Source organism: Camelus ferus, chromosome 4, assembly GCF_009834535.1.
Source record: "Camelus ferus isolate YT-003-E chromosome 4, BCGSAC_Cfer_1.0, whole genome shotgun sequence".
Lineage (NCBI taxonomy): Eukaryota > Metazoa > Chordata > Mammalia > Artiodactyla > Camelidae > Camelus > Camelus ferus.
Genome location: NC_045699.1, coordinates 2,921,852 through 2,943,487, shown reverse-complemented (window position 1 = coordinate 2,943,487; position 21,636 = coordinate 2,921,852). Strand labels below are relative to the sequence as shown.

Below are 21,636 nucleotides of genomic sequence, written 5' to 3'. Positions count from 1 at the left end.
GTTGGTGCCTGCCCACTGCTGGGTGAAGCTTTGTCCTAGACCTCTGGTGGGTAGGGCCATGTCTAGAGGCATTTGTGGCTTAGGAAGTCTGCTGTTGGGTGAGGCTAGGTCTTGGTGCTGATGATCCAATCAAGATGTCAACCTCCAGGAAAGCTCATGTAGATGAACACTCCTGGAATGTCAGCCACCAGCTTTAATGTCCCCTGGGTGAGCTGTGGCTGTCACCTACCTCCCCAGGAGACCCTCCAAAACCAGCAGGGAGATTTGGCCCAGGTTCCTACGAAATGACTGCCTCTTTCCTTGAACCTGGTGCACGTGAGAATCTGTAGGCTTCTTGAGAGAATGAAGTCTTTCCCCTAGTCCCATGGGGCTTCCTGAAACTAAGCCCCACTGGCCTTCAAAACCAGATATCCTGGGGTCTCCTCCTCCTCCCAGTGCAAGAACCGCGGGTTGGGGAGCCTGACCTTGGGCTTAGAAGTCTCACTCCTGTGAGGGCCTCTGCAACTTAATTATCCTTCAGCTTGTGGGTCGCCCACCTGGGAGGTATGGGGCTCTATTATATGGTGAGCATGCCCATCCTACCATTCCACTGTGGTTCCCTCTTTATGTTTCCAGTTGAAGATATTTTTTGCTAGGTTCCAGGTTTTTTTGATGATTGTTTAGCAGTCACTTGTTTCGTTGTAGTCACACCACCTTTATGTATATTTGTCTGCCATGTGAATATCTTTGTGAAAGATGCTCTGGTGTTTCATCTATTTTAAATAATTGAATTGTCTGTCCTTTTCTTACTAGTTGTAGGAGTTCTTTATATATTCCAGATACTAGTTGTTTTTTAACTCATATGGATGTGTTTTAATGATATCTTTCCCCCCTCCTTGGATTGCCTTTCATGCTTCATGGTGCCTTTCGATGAACAGAAGTTCATAATCTTTATGTAGTTCAATTTACTGATTTTTTTGTTACATTTAGTTGCTTTCTTAAAATCTTATTTACAAAACTTTCTTCTTCCACAAGGCTTTATTGGTCTATTTTTCACACATAGATCTACCATCCTTCTAGAAAAAAAAATTGTATTTTATAGGGGTCAAGATTCATTTTGATACCATGTTAATATGTAATTGAACTAGCATCGTTTATTTAAAAAAAATCTTTCTTTCCCCTCTGTATGTGTCAACTCTGTCATAAATCAGGCAACCATATCCATATGGATTCGTTTCTAGGTTTTGTATTCTGTTTATGTATATGTCCTGTGTTGTATACTATGCTGTGTTGATTTCTATAGCGATATCTTGATATCTTATATAACTTCCAAAGCTTGGTTCTTCTTCCTCAAGATTGCCTTGGCTGTTGTAGGCCTTTTATATCCATATACATTTTGTAATCAGCTCTTCAACTTTCACAGAATAACTTGCTGGGAATTTTGAATGTGATTGCATTGGCTATAGATTCATTGAGGGAGACCTGACAACTTTACAGTATTGAGTCTTCTAATCTACATGGGATGTGATCCTTTTATTCAGTCTGTAAAACTTTCTCTAAATCATATTTTACGTTTCTCAGTGCATGAATTTTTCACTAGATTTATTCCTAGGTATTTGATGGGTTTTGTTATTTTAAATAGTGTAGTTTTAAGGGTTTAATTTTCTGTTTGTTGCTGGTACATAAAACAATTCATTCCCATGTCTTGACCTTGTGTCTAGTAATTTTGCTAAATTCACTTATAGTTTATTTGTGGGTTTCATATATACGTTCATATCTTTTGTGAATAATGAGTTTTTAACTCCTTCCAATCCTTTTCATTTTTATTTCTTTTTCTTTCTTTGTTACATCGATTGTGACATCCAGCACAATGTTGAATAGACACAATCATCATGGGCTTCCTTATCTCATAGATGATCCCTGGTGGAAAGCAATCTGAAATTCACCACTAAGTATGTTTGCCGTAAATGGTTTTTCTAGACACTCTGTCGGAGAAAGGAAGTTGCCTTCTGTTCCTTCGCTGCTTATTATCATGCATGGGTATTAAATTTTATCAAATGAAGTTTCTGCATATAACCAGATAATAATTAGATTTTTCCCTATTATTCTGATGTCACCTATAATGACTTTTGAATATCAAGCCACTCCTATATTGGAATAAATTTCACTTAGTTGTGAGATATATATGTATATAATTTTTTACTATCACTGGATATGATTTACTAATATGTTGTTCATATCTTTGCATCTATGGTCACAAGAGAAATTGGAGTGTAATTTTCTTTTTGTATAATGCCCTTGTCATGTTTTAGTATTAAGATTTTGTTGACCTTGTAAAACTTAATTTAGAAAAGATATCCCATTCTCTGAGAAAATTTGAGTGAGTTTGCTGATATTTCTTCTTTAAATGTTTGGAAGAATATGCTTAGGCTTTTTTTGTTGTTGTTCTTTTGATTATTTTAGCAAAGATTTTTAATACATTTAATTTTTTTTTTAATGAGATGTGACTATTTAAATTTTTTGTTTCTTCTAGTGTAAGTTTTGGTTAAGTTGTGTTTTCCAAAGAATTTTTTCACTAAATGTATAAGAGTCTAGTTTATTGGCAAAAGGTTCATAATAATTTCATTTTTTAAAATGTCTTCTTTTAAATTGGGGTCTAGTTGACATTATAACATTAGTTTCAGGTTTACAACATAATGATTCGGTGTTTGTGTATATTGGAAAATGATCACAACAGTAAGTCTAGTTAACATCCATCACCATACATAGTTACACATTTTTTGTGTGATGAGAACTTTTAAATTTACCTCCTTAGCAACTTTCATATATGCAATACAGTAGTATTAATTATAGTCAGTAGGCTATATATTATATTTTCATGACTTATTTGTCTTTGTCATTATAAAACTGGAAGTTTCCACCTTTGACCTTCACTCATTCTGCCCACTCCTTACCCCTCGTCTCTGGCAGCCACCAATCTATGATCTTGGTTTCTTCTTTTGGGGCTTTTTTTTGTTTGTTTTTCAGACTCTACATGTAAGTGAGATTACACGATATTTGTCTTTCTTTGTCTATTTCACTTAGCATAATTCCCTCAGGTTCCATCCATGTTGTCACAAATGGCATAATTCCATTTTTTTTATAGCTGAATAGTATTCCTATATGTACACCACATCTTTTTCATCTGTTCATCCACTGATGAAGACTTCAGTTGCTTCAATACCTTGGCTACTGTACGTAATGCTACAGTGAACTCAGAGGTACATAAATCTTTTCCAGATAATGTTTTTTGTTTCCTTCAGATAAATACCCAGAAATGGAATTGCTGGATCATATGGTAGTTCTTTTATTTAATTTTTTGAGGAACCTCCATACGGTTCTCCACAGTGGCTGCACCAATTTACATTCTCACCAACAGCGCACGAGTTCCCTTTTTTCCACATCCTTACCAACACTTCTTATTTATCGTCTTTTTGATAATAACCATTGTAACAGGTATTAGATAATGTATCTCATTGTGATTTTGATTTGCATTTCTGTGATAATTAGTGATACTAGGCATCTTTCATGTACCTGTTGGCCATCAGTATGTCTTCTATGAAAAATGTCTGTTCAGATCTTCTGGTCATTTTTTAATTGGATTGTTTGGGGGTTTTTTGCTGTTGAGTTGTATGAGTTCATTATATATGTTGGATATTAACCCATTATCAGATACATGATTTGCAAATATTTCCTCCCATTCAGTAGGTTGCCTTTTCATTTTGTTGATGGTTTCCTTTGCTGTACATAATCTTCATTCTTGATATTAGTAATTTGTTTTTTTCTTGATCAATCTTGTTAAGAGTTTATCACTTTTACTACTTTTTCAAAGAAGTTACTTTTGGCCTTATTGATTTCCATTATTGAATGTTTGAATTTTATTTCATTGATTTCTCTTCCTTTTTTTTTTTTTTTTAATTACCTCATTTCCTTATTTCTTCGGGTTGGATTTGCTATTCTTTTTCTGGCTTCTTTGTAAAGAAGCTTAGAACATTGATTTCAGCCTTTTTTTTTTTTTTTTGCTTTTCAGTTATGTATATTTGAGACTTTAAATTCCTCTCTAAGCATTAATATTAATGTAACTGTAACTCATGAAGTTTAAGATACTGTACTTTTATCACCTTTATTTTTTCTAATGGATTACTTTTTTCGATGGATTACTGCAAGTGTATTGTCTAATTTCGAAAATTTTGGGGTGTTTTCCAGCTTGTGTTATCAGAGAACATATTGTGAATTATTTCAGTTATTTTAAAGTTGTTGAAGCTTGCTTTATATCCTAGTATATGGTTAATTCTGATAAATGTTCCATATGATCTGAAGAGAACAAGTATTCTGTGGCTGGAGTAGTGTTCTACATATGTTAACTATTTTAATTGTGTTTGATGCGTTTCATATAATCACTGAAGTTTTTGTCTACCTGTTCTATCTTTTGTTGAGAGAGATATATTCATCTCCCATTTCTTTCATTATTGTTATGCAACTAAATTCTGTATTTTTTGCTACTGATTTTTGTATGTTCATCTTGTATCCTGCTACCTTGCCAAATTCTTTTATCACCTTTAAGTAGTTTTTGCATGGGGCTTTTAGGGTTTTCTATATATATAGACCATGTCATCTGCATACAGTGACAATTCTAACCTCTTCTCTTCCCATTTGGATCCCTTTTATTTCTTCTTCTTGCCTGATTCCTGTGGCTAGAACTTCCAAGACTGTTGAAGAGAAGCGGTGAGAGTACGCATCCCTGTCTTGCTCCAGATTTTAATGAGAAGGCTTTTAGCTTTTCACCATTGAGTATTTTATGCTTGCTGTGGGTTTGTCATAAATAGCTTCTTTTCTTAATTAAAATTTTTAAAAATTTCTTTTAAATTTTTAAAAAATATATTTTTTATTGAAGTACAGTCACTTTACAATGTTGTGTCTGTTTCTGGTGTACAGCACAATGCTTCAGTCACATAGGAACATACCTACATTCGTTCTCCTATTCTTCTTCACCATAGATTACCAGATACTGACTATGGTTCCCTGTGCTATACAGTATAAACTTCTTGTTTATCTATTTTATATATATTAGTATCTGCAAATCTCAAACTCCCAATTTATCCCTTCCCACCCCCTTCCCCTAGTAACCATAAGTTTGTTTTCTATGTCTGTGAGTCTGTTTGTTTTGTATTTTTGTTTGCTTGTTTGTTACTATTTTCTTGTTCATGATGTCTTATTTATTTATGTATCTGATTACCTTTTAAAAAATTTTTTTAAATTTATATTCTATTCTTTTTTAGGGGTAGGTAACTAGGTTTTTATTTATTTTAATGGAGTACTGGGGATTGAACCCAGGACCTTGTGCATGCTAGGCACACATTCTACCACTGAGCTATACCCTCCCCTTCTCTGATTACCTTTGATTATGTGCTTGTCATTATGTTTGAAGAGATACATGTATGGTTGATTTGAAGCCTAGATGATGGCCTTTTCAGAAGTGATTTTAGATTTTCTTCTTCTAGACATTTGGAGGTGCTTACCAGTCTGGATCACTATAACCCAGATTTAAGGCTTGAAGTTTCCTTGATTACCTAGGTGACATGAAACTGGGCTGCAGGTCCATACCTGAATTTATATAACTCTTTGTAGTACATGATTAAAATTGTTCATGGTTGAGGGGGTAGACAGTTTAAGAATTTATTTTTGCTGCAAATGCTTTTGTAGCGAAAGCAATTGAATGCTGGACATACCTTTTTACTTTCTTGCTTTATTTAGATTTCTGCCTCACTATTTTGTTACATTTTTGTACTTCTAGGATATTTTCCATGTTTAATTGATACTGAAAATTTTTCATTGCAGGGTTCATTTTATTTACCTACCCTGCGATTAACAAAGGCAGAAATCTTCCCCTTTACTTTGCCTTTGAATTTGTCCTGATTTTTTTTTTCTGGTTTTTGTAGGTTCTACATGACACATTTCCTCAACACACATTCCTCATGAATGGTCTCATTCAAGGTGTAAAGGTAAGAACAACTTTTGTGTGGTTCACAATGAACCAAAGCCAAGAATCCTTAGTAATTTAACTCTGGAATTTTAAATGGAACTTGGAACTTAGGGAAGCAATTACTGTTCTTACATTTTGTAAGTAAAAATTTTAGCTGGATTATCAAAGTCAAAATAAAATGCAGCCCAAATCCATAAGGCCTGGTTTATTGGTAAAAGCAGTACTTTATTTTAATTAACATGTACACAGCATATGAAGGGTTTAATTATGTGAAGTTTTAATTACGCTATCAACAGAATAAAATGGGCAAGTATAAACAATGTCTTCTTTTGAGATAGGCTTTGAGATTGAAGAAGAAGGAAGCATCAACATTTATTGTTGGGCATATAGTCTTTTGGCAAGGCTGGTGTTCTAGCCATAACTTTCTGAGCTCTCAACCACTTGACTTAACAAGCCTTATTAATTCATTATTTGAATTTTAATGTGATACTCTGAAAGGCTTATAAATAAGGGGCTAAAATACAATGCTATGTTCCAGGCCCACTTTGTAGTAAAGTATATGGGTATAGCATCAAATTTGCCCTTTTCAACTTAGGTAATATCAATGTATGTAATTTTACTTTGTGCTGAACAGCACACTTAAAATTATGCCATAGTAATTTGCTGAATTCAGCCATAGGAATTTGTTGAATTCATAGCTTTGAGCAGCATTAATTGTAATGAATACTATTTATTCTTTGCCTGTTTTCAAGAAGAATTTGAGAATGCTTACAGTAATAATAACATAAATAAAATTAGGGCAACTTAAATAGGTTTTTAATTTGAGGAGAAGGAATATTATCAAGAATCTGGTGTGTGTTCATGTAAGCACCAGTTGTGAGCAGTTTTCATCTACATGATAAAAAGAAAAACTAAAAAAGTGAGAGAGAACATTATCCTTACAGTAGATTCTTGTGGGAAGTTACTCCACAGATCTTTTTCTTCTTGTTTTATGGAGCTAATTAAATGTGTTTTAGTCTGGTTCTGCAAAATAAAGCCAGTGAGGTTCATACCCTAAAGCCAAGTGGCGTGCTTATTACACTTAGAGATATCCATATCATTATTCTAAAAAAAAAAGAAGTATTTGGACTGATTGAGGGGCATGGACAAGGGCTTATTTAACTTCAACAGCTATTGAACTTCAATTTATTGAACTTAAATAAGAGTTTAGTAACTGCCTGCTGTTTTCAGGGGTGGGGATATGATGAGAGAACCCTACAGCAAAGCATAACTGTCTTAATATGGATGTGAGCACAGTGGAATGAATATGGCTTAAAATTGCTTTAGCATTAAATCTTCATTCCGCATCTTATTAACTGTGTTACCTTAGTCATGTAATTTAACCTCTCTAACCTCAGTTTCATTAATGAAATGAGAAAGAGGAAAGATCTCTAATAGGGTGATTATGAGGATTAAATTAGCTAGTATTTGTAAAGCTATTAGCATAGTACATTCATATGTTAAATACTCAATATGTAAAAAGCAAAAACTATTAGAAGGAAGTCTTGGTGACCATTTTTCTTACCAGTTTGGGGAAAGAGTTTCTATTTTTAAAAAGAAGAATTCATAAAGGAAAGGATTGAATCATTTACATCAATATTTTAGCTTTGGTAAGTCAAAGCCACCATCCTCAGACTTAAAATACAAATGACAAAATGTTGTTTGCAACGTGTGTAGAAGGAGGAATACTTAAAAACACTGTTAAAGTCAAACCATAGGAAAAGGACTGATACCTCTGAAGGGCACAGAAGGGTATAAGCCAGCAGTTTACAAAAGGTAGCAGTGTGAAAGTACGTTTAGCACTAATAGGCAGTGAATCCCAAATTAAATGTGATGTTACTTTCATATACATGTTGGTAAAGCAATTTTAACTGATAAGAACTAGTTCAGTTTGTGGTAAATTGGATCCTCATACACTGTTGATGAGAGGATAAGTTGGTATAGCTTTTCTGGAAGGCAGTATTTTAACAGCCTTAAAATATTTATATATTTTAACAAAGTAATTCCATTTCTAGAAAACTGTTCATATCAAATAGAGTTTATTCAGAGATTCAGGTAAAGGGCTATTTGTAATAGTAAACATGGAAACTTTTAAAATGCCTTAAAATTAAAAGAGTAATTATGTTGTCGTGCAACCGTATAATGTATTATAGGTATCTAAAGAACACATTTTTCCATTTTCAGCAACAAAGATGGACCTAGAGATCATCATACTAAGTGAAGTACGTTAGAGAGAGAAAGACAAATATCATTTGATTATATTTGGAATATAAAATTATACAAATGAACTTATTTACAAAATGGAAACAGACTCACAGACATAGAAAACAAACTTCTGGTTACCAAAGGGGAAAGGGAGGGGGAGGGATAAATTAGGAGTTTGAGATTAGCAAATACAAACTACTATATATAAGAGAGAGAAACAACAAGGGTCTACTGTATAGCACAGGGAACTGTATTCAGTATCTTCTAATAACCTATAATGAAAAAGAGTATGTATATAACCGAATCACTGTGCTGTACACCAGAAACTAATGACATAAATCAACTATACTTCAATTAAAAAAATAAAGCTATCCAGTATGGTTTCAGGTTTGTTTTGACCAAAATAAATGTAGATAAGCAGGGAGGGGGGGATGATTAAAAAAGGACTCACCTGAAGTTTGAAAGTGTATGGATTTTTGGATGATTTTTAACTTTCTTCTTTATATCTTTTGCTCGTCTTTGTAGATTTTCTACAGCTAACTTTTACTTTGTAAGTTTACTATCATAATGCATGGAAGAAAATGTTTAGATTTGGGCTGAGCATCAATAAAGGATATAAGTAAACAGTTCTGTTCTGTGAATTCTCCAATTTTAGGCCTTTTTTTTTGGTGGGGGTTGTTACTGCAGTAGCTTTATTGAGGTAATATTTACCTACCAGGCAAGTCACTTGTTTAAAGTGTACATTTTAGTGGTTTTTAGTATGTTTACAGAGTTACGCAGCCATCAGCACACAATTTTAGAACATTTTCATTGCCCCCAGAAGAAATCCTGTGTCCATTAGTAGTCACTCCTATTTTCCCCTCATCTCTTCAGCTTTAAGCAAGCACAAATCTACCTTCTGTCTGTCTAAATTTGCCTATTCTGAACCTTCTGTGTAACTGGAATCATACAGTATGATGGTCTTCTGTGACTGGCTTCATTCACTTACATTGTTTTCCAGCTTTGCCTGTGTTGTAGCACGTTTTAGTACTTCATTCTTTTTATGGCCAAACATTTTATGGACATACCAGTTTATCCATTTATTGGTTGATGGACATTTGCGGCTGTTGCAGTTTTTTATTATTGTGAATAATATTGCTGTAAACATTTCTGTACAAGGTTTCATGTGAACGTATGTTTTTACTTCATCCTAGGTACATACCTAGGAGTAGAAAGGCTGGGTCATATGGTAACTTGAGTTTCTGTGAAGTATGTTTTCAAATTAACTTCTCTCTTAACCCTGTTTCTGGCAAGTAATATATGTTCCTCATCTCCTAGACTTCTGACAGATGGGTGGCTCAAGCCGTGGACAGCAGTTTCTTTTATAGCTACACTTACTCCCTTCGCAATATCGTCAGACTATCACTTTCAGCTCTCAAATAAATACCTTCCTAGACCTTGGTTTGGAACTCCAACCTTAATATCCAGTTGCCTAACTGACATTTCTATTTCCTTGTCTAATAAGTATCTCAGAGTCAAAACTAAGTTCCTAATCTTCCCCTCCAGCATGACCAACTCACAAGCCTTCCTCGTATCAGTTACTGGCCATGCCATCCTGGCTCAGGCCAAAATCCCCGGAGTCCACCTTGACTTCTCTTCCACGTCCCAGACCCAAACTGTCAGCAAATTCTGTGGTTCTGCCTTCAATAGGTACATAATCAAAAAGCTACCTGGTCCCCCCTCAGTAGAGATCCTGATAAAATATAAACCAGTTTGTGGCATTCTTCTTGACCAGCCCCACCCACACCCCGTTTTCTCCTTTGGCAGCATCCCTGTTCTCTCCTCCACTTTCTGCTGACCGTGCTCCAGCCACAGCTTTCTCAGCCTGTGCTGGCCCGAGGGCTTTGCAGTTACTGTCTTCTCGTCTCTGATTGCTCTTCCCAGATTTTGGCAGGCTTTGCTCCCTAACCCTCAGCTCTTCACCCAGATGTCACTTCTCAGCGATGCCTTCACTGTTATCTTAAATAATGTATCCAGTTCTCATCACTCCCAAGGCGTCTTCTCTGCTTTATTTTTCTCCAAAGCATCTCACCTCTGATATACTATATATTTTGCTTTATCTTTATCTTGTTACTGTGTGTTCTCACTCCTCTTTTAGACTGGAAGTTTCATAAATACATGGGTTTTTGTCCACTTTGGTCACTCGGGGCTGTCCCTAGCACCTACAACAGTTCTTGGCACCTGATAGGCACTTAGTAAATTTGTCAAATTAACATTTCTTTCTAGTCTTCTATGTGTTTTTATATGGTCGTGTGCAGCTTATATGGAGACTAGAACTGTGTATCTTTTTTCTTATATTACTGGTCACTAATTATATCATAATAATTTTCTCATGACATTAAAACTGCATGGAACACAGGCAGCCTTCTCTTTGCACGTTTCCTCATGCACAGATTTCAGTTACCATGGTTCAGTTAAATAACGTGAATCCCCCAACAGCACAATTCAGATTTCCATTACCGGTGTATTAACTGTGAGTAACTGCATAAAGTACAGACTGCTGCTAACTCCTTAGTTCACAGAACACTGCGTAAGTAACAGGTGTGTATCATAACTAGTCATGACATTTTAAAGTGGTGACTGGTCACTGTGCATTTCTTAGTTCATGCACGTACGGCAGGGCGTGCAGTAGTGTTCCCTCCTTGTCTCCAGTGATAAACCCACATGATAGTTAAAAAAACAGATCATTGAAAGAAAGAAGTGACCAACAAGGATGAGAATGCAGTAGAGAAATAGTAAGAAGGATGGAAGTGAGATTCAACTAGAACCTCAGAGGAATTATAGAAGAACCAGCTGGCTGGAGAGACTCTAGACAGCCAAAAGAACTTAGTGATGCTAAACTTACCGGCATAAGTGAGGGAAATGGTTGTGATGAAAAGAGTGAAGATGTCCCAGCAGTGGAACTGATGCCAGCAAAAAGCTTCACATTAAAGAAACTCCCAGAGATGATATTGCATGACATTGAAAGCACAGAGGATACAATGTTGGAAGCTGATCCAAAGTTAGAAAGGCATTTGACACTTTTCCAGTGCCTGGAAGATACTGCACATCGTACGTTACATGACTTACAAAGAAGATAAGCCCTATTCAGTTGACTTGATAAGTTTTTTCACACACACACACACACAAAAAACCACTTTAATCTTTAATAGTTTAAATTGTAGTGCTCTAAATAAATACTAGTTTTACTATTTCTTTAATTGCACTAAACATAACTGATAGTAAGAGTTTTCATTGTTCTGACAAAAATTTCTAAAGGTCATAGGATAAATCAGTTTTCCACATTGAATAAAATCTCTTTACATGTTTTCAGCTTGCATTCAGTTTTTCTGTCCTGCACTACCATGCAAATCAAAAACTTCCAGAATCGTTGGAAATGATTATATTATATTCCCTTGTATGAATGTGCCATAATTTATTTACCCATTTCCCTATATTAGTGTTTTCTAATTTCAAACTATTGAAGATAAGTCTGTAACAAATTTTTTTAAATAAATATATTTTTATTGAATTTTTTAAAATAAATATATTTTTTATTGATTCCTTTTAAAAAAAGAGAGTTGTAAAGGTATGTCTGGTGAGTCAAAAGGGCATTTTGGGGCATTTTTTTTTTTTTTTTTTAAGATCTTGAGTGTATAGTAAGTACCACATCATCTCCGAGAGCAGATGTGCCATTTCACACTCCCATCAGCAGCGTGTGTCTGTCCCAGCATGCTCTAACACAGTCTTTATGGATCTTCACCAATCCTGAAAATGATGTCTCGCTGTAATTTTATTTGTTTTTCTTTGATTACAAGTGATGTTGGGTATTTTTACATTATATGCTGGCTACTTCTATGAAGTGCCTTCAAGTTCTTTTTTTTTTTCTTTCTTTCTTTTCTTTCTTTTTTTTTTTAAGTTCTTTATTTTTCTAATGAGGATTGTTCAATTCTTTATTTCTAAATAATGTATTTTATGGTAATCCCTTCACACTTTAATGATTATTGGTTTAGTACCTGTTCATCTTAACGGTTACAAAGGGAAAAACTCACATTTGATCCCACTTCTCAGAGTCTTTCCAACATTTTTCAATAGCAGCTTTTATTTTTATGGAATTAAAACATGCAGTGGACACTGTTAAGTGATTAGCAATGAGAGGTTGTGTTAGGGTTCTCCAGACAAACAAGACCAATATAATATATGTAAAGAGGTTTATTTTAAGAAACTGGCTCACATGATTGTGGGGCTGGCGAATCTGAAATATGTAGAGCAGGCTGGAAACTCAGGCAGGAGTTGATGCTACAGTCCTGAGGCAGAATTCTTTCTTCTCCTGGAAACCTCACATTTTGCTCCTAAGGTCTTCAACTGACTAAATGAGGCTTCCATTATTACTGAGAGTAGTACTGCCCTTTATTTTAAAGCCAGCTGATATTGTATATGTTAGACCACATCTACAAAATCCCTTCACGGCAACACCCACACTAGTGTTAGATTAAATAACTAGGCACTATAGCCTAGCCAAGCTCATGAAACTAACCACTGAAGAAGTTCTGGCAACACTTTGTCGGAAGTATAACCAGACTGAGATGCCGTGGTTTGACTTAGTAGATGAAGTCTGGGTATGACTGCTGGTTAACGTGAGCAGACGGAGTGACTATAAGCATTTTCTTCATTAAGACCAGCTGGTCTGATTGCTCGATGTCTACCTTGAAATTTATTGAAGCTTCCCTCTTTAGCATGTTTTATATTTATTACAAAATTAGATATATCTTCATCAGTGTCCCAAAGTAACTAAACTTAAGCGGGCCAGATGTCCAGGGTTGATTTACACCTGGATCGATCAATATGAAGAGGGTGCCTGTAAAGTGTGTAGTTTTCATCTTGTCTAGCTTTGAAATCCCAGCAAGGGCTTGGAAAGGGGGAAAAGTAGAAGGCCCACCAGTCCAGCCCAGGGCTTGGCCACAGGGGTTCACATGCATTGCTTCTTATCAGTCTAGACTTGACGGTCAAGTGTGACCTAGGAGATGGCCATGTAGGTCGTCTGCCAGGACATTCTTCCAGGGGCATTTAATACACCAAGAATTTCTCTAATCCTAGGAGTTGCTGCTGAATTGTCTCATCCTGCTATTTAATGAATTAAATCATCAAGCAGTACATAGTATAAGCATGCAGAGAAACTGTTGGCTGATGTATTTAAGAGTTAAAAAAAAAAACAAACAAGATGCCTTTGAAGTCCCCTTACAGCTACTCTTTAGGATTACTAAATACAGAAGTGCTTTTCATACATACACACAATAATTCTTGCTTTCTTAATTTGGACCAGGGACTTGGATAAAAGACTATCCTTTTAATTATCTGTAAACAGAATGGTTAAAACAGCCTACTTGAGAGAAATGACTTCATAAATTTTAAGTAGTTTTTTTGAAACAGACTGCTAATTTATCCATTTGTTGAAACATGTTTAAGAGAACTTGCAAGTAGGTAAGTCTAGTATTTTATGTGCTTTCAGATAGACACTCTGAAATGTGGGTAACAAATTAGTGTGATAATTGGTTTGAATTATGGGCTTATTGGTTAGGCTCAGCTCCTAGAGCCACATCACACCTGGATTGAAGCCTGCCTCTACCTCTCACGAGCCCTGGGCCTTAGGCTAGTTCCTTGCCCTAAAGCACCCAACTCACAGCGTAAGGCATTTGTGTGAAGTGCACAGAGCGATTTGGCATATGTGAATGCAGCTGTTATTCTTAATTGGAGTCAACTTGAAGTAGTGGCCCTACTACTTCTGAGGTTAAGGGAAAGCCTGTTTCTTTATGTTTTAATTAAATAAAATTAATTGCCCTTTCATATGCTTTTGTTTCTGCTTTCTTTCCATGAATCTTCCAAACTTCTATTCCCTTGCCCCTCCCCCCCAATCAAAACAAAATACTCCAGCCTTCTTGCCCGTATTGTTCTTTCCTTGAAGTCTCAGAATCAGCTGTTCTTTGACCCTCCTCATGCTTCACAAATCCCTCCCTGGACTAAAGTCACTCGTGTGTCATTTCTCACTGGCCCTGTTAAACTGATCTGCACCCTGGGAAGGGAAGCTCTGTCCCGTGCAGGGTCTCAGTGGGTCCTCAGTCAGAAAAGTGACCCCTGTTTTAGTACTTTTTTTTAATGTAAAAAGATTTGTGTTTGTCTGTCGTATAAATAAAACCCACAGTTCTGTTGGTGAAATTTTCTTTCTATTAAGGAAATGAAAGAGAAAAGTCATCATTAGTAAAATACTGTATGAAAAAGCAAAATGAATGATAACACCCCCATATTATTTGGGGGTAACCTATGTCTGTATGTTGTAGATTCCTTGTGGCTTATTTAGGAATACTGAAGAGTTATCATGAGATACAAAATTTTTCATGAAATAAATGAAGATTTTCAGAAGCAGTTATATGACTGCACTTTATTCTTCATTGTTACCACTGTTCTCTCATGCTCTGTTCCAAAGTTAATTATATATTTGAAGGTAAACAAAAAAAAATTTTTTTGGCTTTAAAACTTTTAAGGGTATTGGCCCAATTATTTTAGTCAAATATTTGCCAACTGCATATGTTAAGGAAAACTTATGCTTAAAACTTTTTGCCATTCTTCATATGCTTTAAAAAGTTTATTTGGTAATTGCATTTAATTGGACAATAAGCTTTAGTTGCTATTTTGTCAAATTAAAGCCTGTAAGGCCATGTCAGAATTACTGGCCAATTAATTATACCACCTTAAGAACCTGTTTGGCCTGGGAATCTAATTTACAAAAGTGACTTATTAACTGTTGGCTGATTTTGCCACCCGCACCTGGACTCCTGCACACCATGTTTTATCCAGTACTCATTGGACCATGATAGCTTAGTTATGATACCATGGCTTAGTACATCAGTCCTCATTGTTCTTGGATTTCATATTTGCAAATCTACCTACTTAACTAAATGTGTTGGTAACCCCAAGATCAGTACAGTGATTTTATGGTCACTCATGTGTGGGATAAGGGTGGAATTTGAGTTGCCCAACTATGTTCCCAGCTGAGGTTGAACATGGTGACAAACCTTCTTATTTCAGATCTCATTGTCTAAACATGTCTTTTTTGCCGTCCATTTAGTGCCACATATTCTGCATTTTTGTTCTTTCAGTTGGCAGTTTCTCTGTTTAAAATGGCTCCACGTGTAGTGCCGAAGTGTTGTCAAATATTTCTAAGTGCAGGAGAACCTTGATGTACCCTATGGAGAAAATACTGTGTTAGGTAAGCTTCATTCAGACTTGAGTCATAGTGCTGCTGGCTAAAACTTCAGTGTTAATAAATCAACAATATACTTATTAAATAAGGCATCTTTAAACAGAAACACACATAAATCAAGGTTATGTATTGATAGGTTAATGACACTATGTGGCCAGAGGCTTGCAGGAACCCAGCCTTGTATTAGCTCTAGCAGCAATGGTTCTGTATTCTCTCTCTCTGTCTTTTTTGTTTGTTTGTTTTAGCATAGTCCGTTGCAATGTTACAATTTCTGGTATACAGCACAGTGTTCCAGTGATGCATATACACACATGTATTTGTTTTCATATGCTTTTTCATTAAAGGTTATTGTAAGATTGAATATAGTCCCCTGTGCTATACAGAGGAAATTTGATTTTTTAAATCTATTTTTATATATAATGTCTAACATTTGCAAATCTCAAACTCCCAAATTTATCCCTTCTCACTCCCTTTCCCCTAGTAACCATAATATTGTTTACTATGTCTGTTGAGTCTGTTTCTCTTTTGTAGATGAGTCCATTAGTGTCCTTTTTTTTTTTTTTTTTTTTTTTTAGATTCCACACATGAGTGATATCATATGGTATTTTTCTTTCTCTTTCTGGCTTACTTCACTTAGAATGATGATCTCTAGGGTTCATCCATGTTGCTGCAAATGTGGCATTTTATTCTTTCTTATGGCTGAGTAGTATTCCATTGTATAAATGTACCACAACTTCTTTATCCAGTCACCTATCACTGGACATGTAGGTTGCGTCCATGTCTTGACTATTGTAAATAGTGCTGCTATGAACATTGGGGTGCATGTATCTTCTCGAATTAAGAGTTCCCTCCAGACATACGCCCAGGAGTGGGATTGCTGGATCATATGGTAACTCTGTTTTCAGTTTTTTGAGGAATCTCCATGCTGTTTTCCATAATGGCTGCACCAAACTACATTCCTACCAGCAGTGTAGGAGGGTTCCCGTTTCTCCACAGCCTCTCCAGCATTTATCATTCGTGGACTTTAGAGTAATGGCCGTTCTGACTGGTGTGAGGTGATACTTCATTGAAGTTTTGATTTGTATTTCTCTGATAATTAGTGATATTGAGCATTTTTTCATGTGCCTATTGGCCATTCATACGTCTTCATTGGAGAGATGCTGGTTTAGGTCTTCTGCCCGTTTTTTGATTGGGTTTTTTTGTTGTTGTTAAGTTGTATGAGCTGTTTATATATTCTGGAAATAAAGCCTTCGTCAGTCACATCATTTGCAAATATTTTCTCCCATTTCGTGGGTTATCTTTTTGTTTTGTTTATGATTTCCTTTGCTGTGCAACAGCTTATGAGTTTAATTAGGTCCCATTTGTTAATTTTTGCTCCCTATTTCCATTGCCTGGCTAGACTGCCCTAGGAGAACATTGCTAAGATTTATGTCAGAGAATGTTTTGCGTATGTTTTCTTCTAGGAGGTTTATAGTGTCTTGTTTTGTATTTAAGTCTTCAAGCCATTTTGAGTTAATCCAGTGTTGCTGGCAACCTTATAGAACATAATCAGTGTGAATAATGAAAATTGACTGTATTATTGCTAAATGTAGGGCTTTGATGTCAGTATGGTTTTAAGTTTTAAACATTTCGTTCTCATTTGTAAATTGTGGTCTGCATCTTTAGGACTGATGAAGTACTTTCCTAAGCAAGGTATGATTGTCCTTCTCAATCTACTGCTCTTATAATGCAGCCTCATAGGATCTAGGGTTAGATTGGGTAGTGAAAAAACATCCCTGGGACAGAGGAAAGTCTTTGATTTTTAGGAAATACAAGTTTTCCAAATAGGCAAGTATTTTATTGGATTGTATTTTAGTATCTTAATAAAAATGTAGGTTCTCCTAGGGGGTATTTTCAATATCTATTGTCACCAAGAGTTTGATTTAAATAATAATAATTTAATGAATAGATGAAATTACACCTTAAATCCAGAACCTAGAAGGCAGTATCTTTTTTCTATAAACACTGCATTATTTTAAATAAAACTTTAATACTCGGCCTTCTCATATTCTTTGTTTTAATGGCATTCATTTCATATTTTAAACATGTATGTATGAAATCTGAAATCAGAACTGTCTAAAAACTTTTCCAGGGTTCTTTGTGTTTATAGGGTTGTTACTGTTTTTGTGTTGGCTTTTGCTTCTACTGCCTTGTCCTCTTAAATTTCTTAACATGCTTTTCTCTGTGAGTTATATACTACTGGAGAACTCAGGTATTTGATACTTTTAGGGAATTTTAAAGCAACATAAAATATTTTTTCTAAAATTCATGAAACTGATAGTTGCACGTCATGAATTTAAGCCCTGCTTCTGCGGTCTTTCAGCTTAGTTAAAGGAAGTCATTTAACCCTTTTGATGAGTTAAGAACAGACCGAATGCCCTGGAAATCCACTGTGGTTTAGAAATTACAAGACTTGATGCTGTTACAGAATCCAAACTCATTCTGCTCGCGACACGACAAGCCAGTAAATCAGGAGACAAGGTGTTGGGGCAAGGAATAGTGACTTTATTTGAAAAGCCAGCAGACCAAGAAGATGGCAGACTGATGTTTTGGAGGACCATCTTACTCCAGGCAGAATTCAGGCTCCTTTTCTACTGAAAAGGGGAGGGCGTGTGATTGGTTGTTGCAGACTTCTTGGTGTAGGAATTCTTTGTTCTTATTGCTGTCCATGTGGGTCAGGTCATGGTGCCTCTGTAAAACCTCTAACAAAACAAATGTTATTTTTTATTCTGCAACTTGTTATCTTTATATAGGTGCAAATGTGTTAGTATCCTTAAAGGTCAGAGCTTGAGAATAGGTTCTCCTGTATATTTCAGGCTAAAGGCAACATTGTTTTACAAAAGGTGCAGAGCTAGCAAGACTGAGCCTAGAAAACAGGGCACAGGGTTAAAACCAAAGAAACAGATCTAATACGGAGTCAGATTCTTTTCTGTTACAATGCTTGAGTATGAATTAATACGTTATTTCAGAAGAATCAAAAAGCTTTTTTCCTCTCACCTCGTCTTCAGTTTTCTTGTCTCCTGGCCCGTGGGCCCTGAGTTTAATGGTGACTGATAGAGGGTTAGAATCCAGTTCCTTTTCTCAACTGTGTGACCTTGGAAACTACTGAGTTTATTTCCTCTTAATACATCTGTTCAGTTTACCAAACCTCTTTGAAAGCCCCTGTTACTAGGCCCTTTGATAGGCACCAAGGGTACAGAGATGAAAAGAAACCATCCCTCTGACCTTAATCTCAGTTTCTAATCCAATAGAGAAGATAGACAAATAACAAGTCATTGTAGTAGAGTGTCAGAATAGAAGAGATATGTATCAGATGGGGGGGTGGGGATTGTTTGTTTTGCACATCTCAAAAAGCAGAGTTAATTCTTTGATTCTGTTTGAGTAGCTAAGAAAATAGAAGAGAAGTTGCTCCTTGCCCAGAGTTGTGAAGAATGACTAGTAGTTTACCAGGTCCAAGTGTGGAAATTGCACACAGGCAGAGCAGGGGCGTTTCCAAATGCTCACTGGCATAAAGGAACATGGTATGTTCAGAAAACTTAAGAAGTATTGCATATAGCCAAAACACAGGATGTCTGTTTAGGTGCCAGATTTTGGAGGGTTCTATTTGTATGCTATGATGGGGAACTTTTAAAACATATTATAAAAATTCAAATACACAAAAGGAGAACATAATATAATGAAGGACACTGACGTCAAAAAGGAAATTGATATTTTGCCTACATTTTCCTCTAGGAGGTTTATTGTATCTTGTCTTATGTTTAAGGAATACTGCTCAGCCATAAACACCTGGTGAACTTAGGATACAGCAACATAACGCCATTTGCAGCAACATGGATGCTCCTAGAGAATGTCATTCTAAGTAAAGTAAGCCAGAAAGAGAAAGAAAAATACCATATGAGATCACTTATATGTGGAATCAAAAAAAAAAAAAGCATAAATACAAAACAGAAATAGACTCACAGACACAGAACACAAACTTGTGGTTGCCAAGGGGGCGGGGGGTGGGAAGAGATAGACTGGAATTTCAAAACTGTAGAATAGATAAACAAGATTATACTGTGTAGCACAGGGAAATACATACAAGATCTTATGGTAGCTCACAGAGAAAAAAATGTGACAATGAATATATATATGTTCATGTATAACAGAAAAATTGTGCTCTACACTGGAATTTGACACAACATTGTAAAATGATTATAAATCAATAAAAAATGTTCAAATAAAATAAGAACTTAGAAATAAAAAAAAAAAGGAAATTGATGTGGGAGTGGCTAGCTGGCACTGGCACTTTGTGTGACTGGCAAATTGTGAGGAAGTAGTAAAAATTTCTTTACTTCCGTCGCTTATGTGTGGTGTTCTTGCTTCCCGTTAGCCTAACTCTTGTGCAACTGGCATTATCTCCATCCTAAGTTCACCAGGCAAATAGAACTTTAACTTTGTTGGAAAGAGAACCTACTTTTCTTACGGGCGTTAGTATATGGATACTCATCCTATTTATCCCTATTAGCTTATAAGCCCTTTGAGAGCAGAAGGTATGTATTCACTTGAGGGTCTTATTTTCACCAGCTAATTCAGAGCTTTGCACAGAATAGATATGCTATACATATTTATTAAACTGAATTAAGTTTCTGGCTTCTCTTTTGCTTGGTGTTTGTTCACCTCAGAGGTCAACTGTGGGTATATGTATTTCACATCACCTCTCTTCTCCAGTTTCTCCCAGAAAACAAGCTGTTTTCCCTCTCTTGCCTTTCAAACAGCACACTTAGGAACTTTGTTGGAATTTTTTTTATAACAGGTTATGTTTGATGTTTCAAATTAATTCTGTTTGGAGGCCACTAAAATGAATTGGAGCATTTAGAAGTGCGTTTAGAAAATAAGAATTACAAGTAGTTGGGGGATCATATTATAAACCTGACCTTTGCTTCTGCTTTCTCCCTCTCCAGGGCCTGCTCTCCTTTCTGAGTGCCCCGCTCATAGGCGCTCTGTCTGATGTGTGGGGGAGGAAGCCCTTTCTCCTCTGCACTGTCTTCTTCACCTGCTTCCCAATTCCACTGATGAAAATCAGCCCCTGGTGAGTGGCTTGGCCCTCCATCATGACTGTCTCTTTTGGGTCACACGTGAACAGTACATCTGCAGAACACCTTTTAACCATTTCAGAGCAACAGTACCTGTTTTCATTTGAACTCTTTGGTAATACAGAAGGCCAGTAGGCAGTTGCCATCATGCCCATTTTATAAATGGGGAAATGAAGACATAGAATTAAGTCAAAGATAAGTTACTTAGGTGAAGAAACAGGAGTAAAATATGTCTCTGAAGGCGGCTGTTTTTGCCAGGAGGTAAGTTACAGGGTTGGGTCCTGGGAGGGGGCTGTACTGCCTCAACCGTGGCTCGTTTGACCCTGCACATGTGTTGTTTTTGTCAGCTCATTGCTCTAGGGCACTGGCATGAACATAGTTTATATAGAAAGGCAGGAGGCACTTTTGTGTGTACTGTATTAAGACCAGTCGCTTATTCTAAATCGTAATACGAATTTTAGTTCTCATTTTTCCATGATCAATAGGGAAAGAATAGTTAGCTCTTCCCTTCCAGTTTTCATGCTGCTGCCTCTGTTACTTATTTGACCGATGAATTACGTTACGTCAAAGTGATGACTGTGTACCTGTCTTCCTCATGTATATAAAGGAAATGTAATGTTTCATCATCAAGTATTAAGCTAGCTTTCGGGTTGAAAAATACTTGCTCCTATTTTGTTTAGAGATTTTCCTTTTTTAAATCAGGGTTGAATGTCACATTTTATTAGACGCCTTTTGCATGAATGGTGATCAGTTGAACTTTCTCCTTAGATCTGTTACCATGATGAATTATATTAATATATTTCTAATATTGAAACATCCTTATGTCCTAGGATTAAACCCTACTTTTTGATCTTTGAGATTGTGTTTGCTAATATTTTAACTAGATTTTTTTAAGCTTTTATGTATATGAAGGAAATTTTTAGTCTTAATTACATTAATTTTTAAAATATTTTCTGCTTTTGTATTTATGCCTTTTTTCTTAGCTAATGCTAGGAAATTTA

The 21,636-nt window shown here is 35.9% G+C and overlaps 2 protein-coding genes across 4 annotated transcripts in view; both read left to right on the top strand.

Moving 5' to 3' along the window:
* ZNF169 (zinc finger protein 169) overlaps positions 1-21,636 on the top strand; it is a 102,201-nt gene that overhangs the window by 6,940 nt on the left and 73,625 nt on the right. Inside the window, exon 2 of the mRNA XM_032477387.1 lies at positions 5,958-6,020. The gene's annotated coding sequence lies outside the window, so the exon portion shown is untranslated. The remainder of the gene's footprint in view (positions 1-5,957; positions 6,021-21,636) is intronic.
* LOC102524456 (hippocampus abundant transcript-like protein 1) overlaps positions 1-21,636 on the top strand; it is a 68,224-nt gene that overhangs the window by 27,483 nt on the left and 19,105 nt on the right. For all 3 annotated transcript variants that reach the window (XM_032477397.1, XM_032477398.1, XM_032477399.1), the window contains exons 3-4: positions 5,958-6,020; positions 20,504-20,631. In XM_032477397.1, the coding sequence (XP_032333288.1) occupies positions 5,958-6,020; positions 20,504-20,631 (191 nt within the window). The remainder of the gene's footprint in view (positions 1-5,957; positions 6,021-20,503; positions 20,632-21,636) is intronic.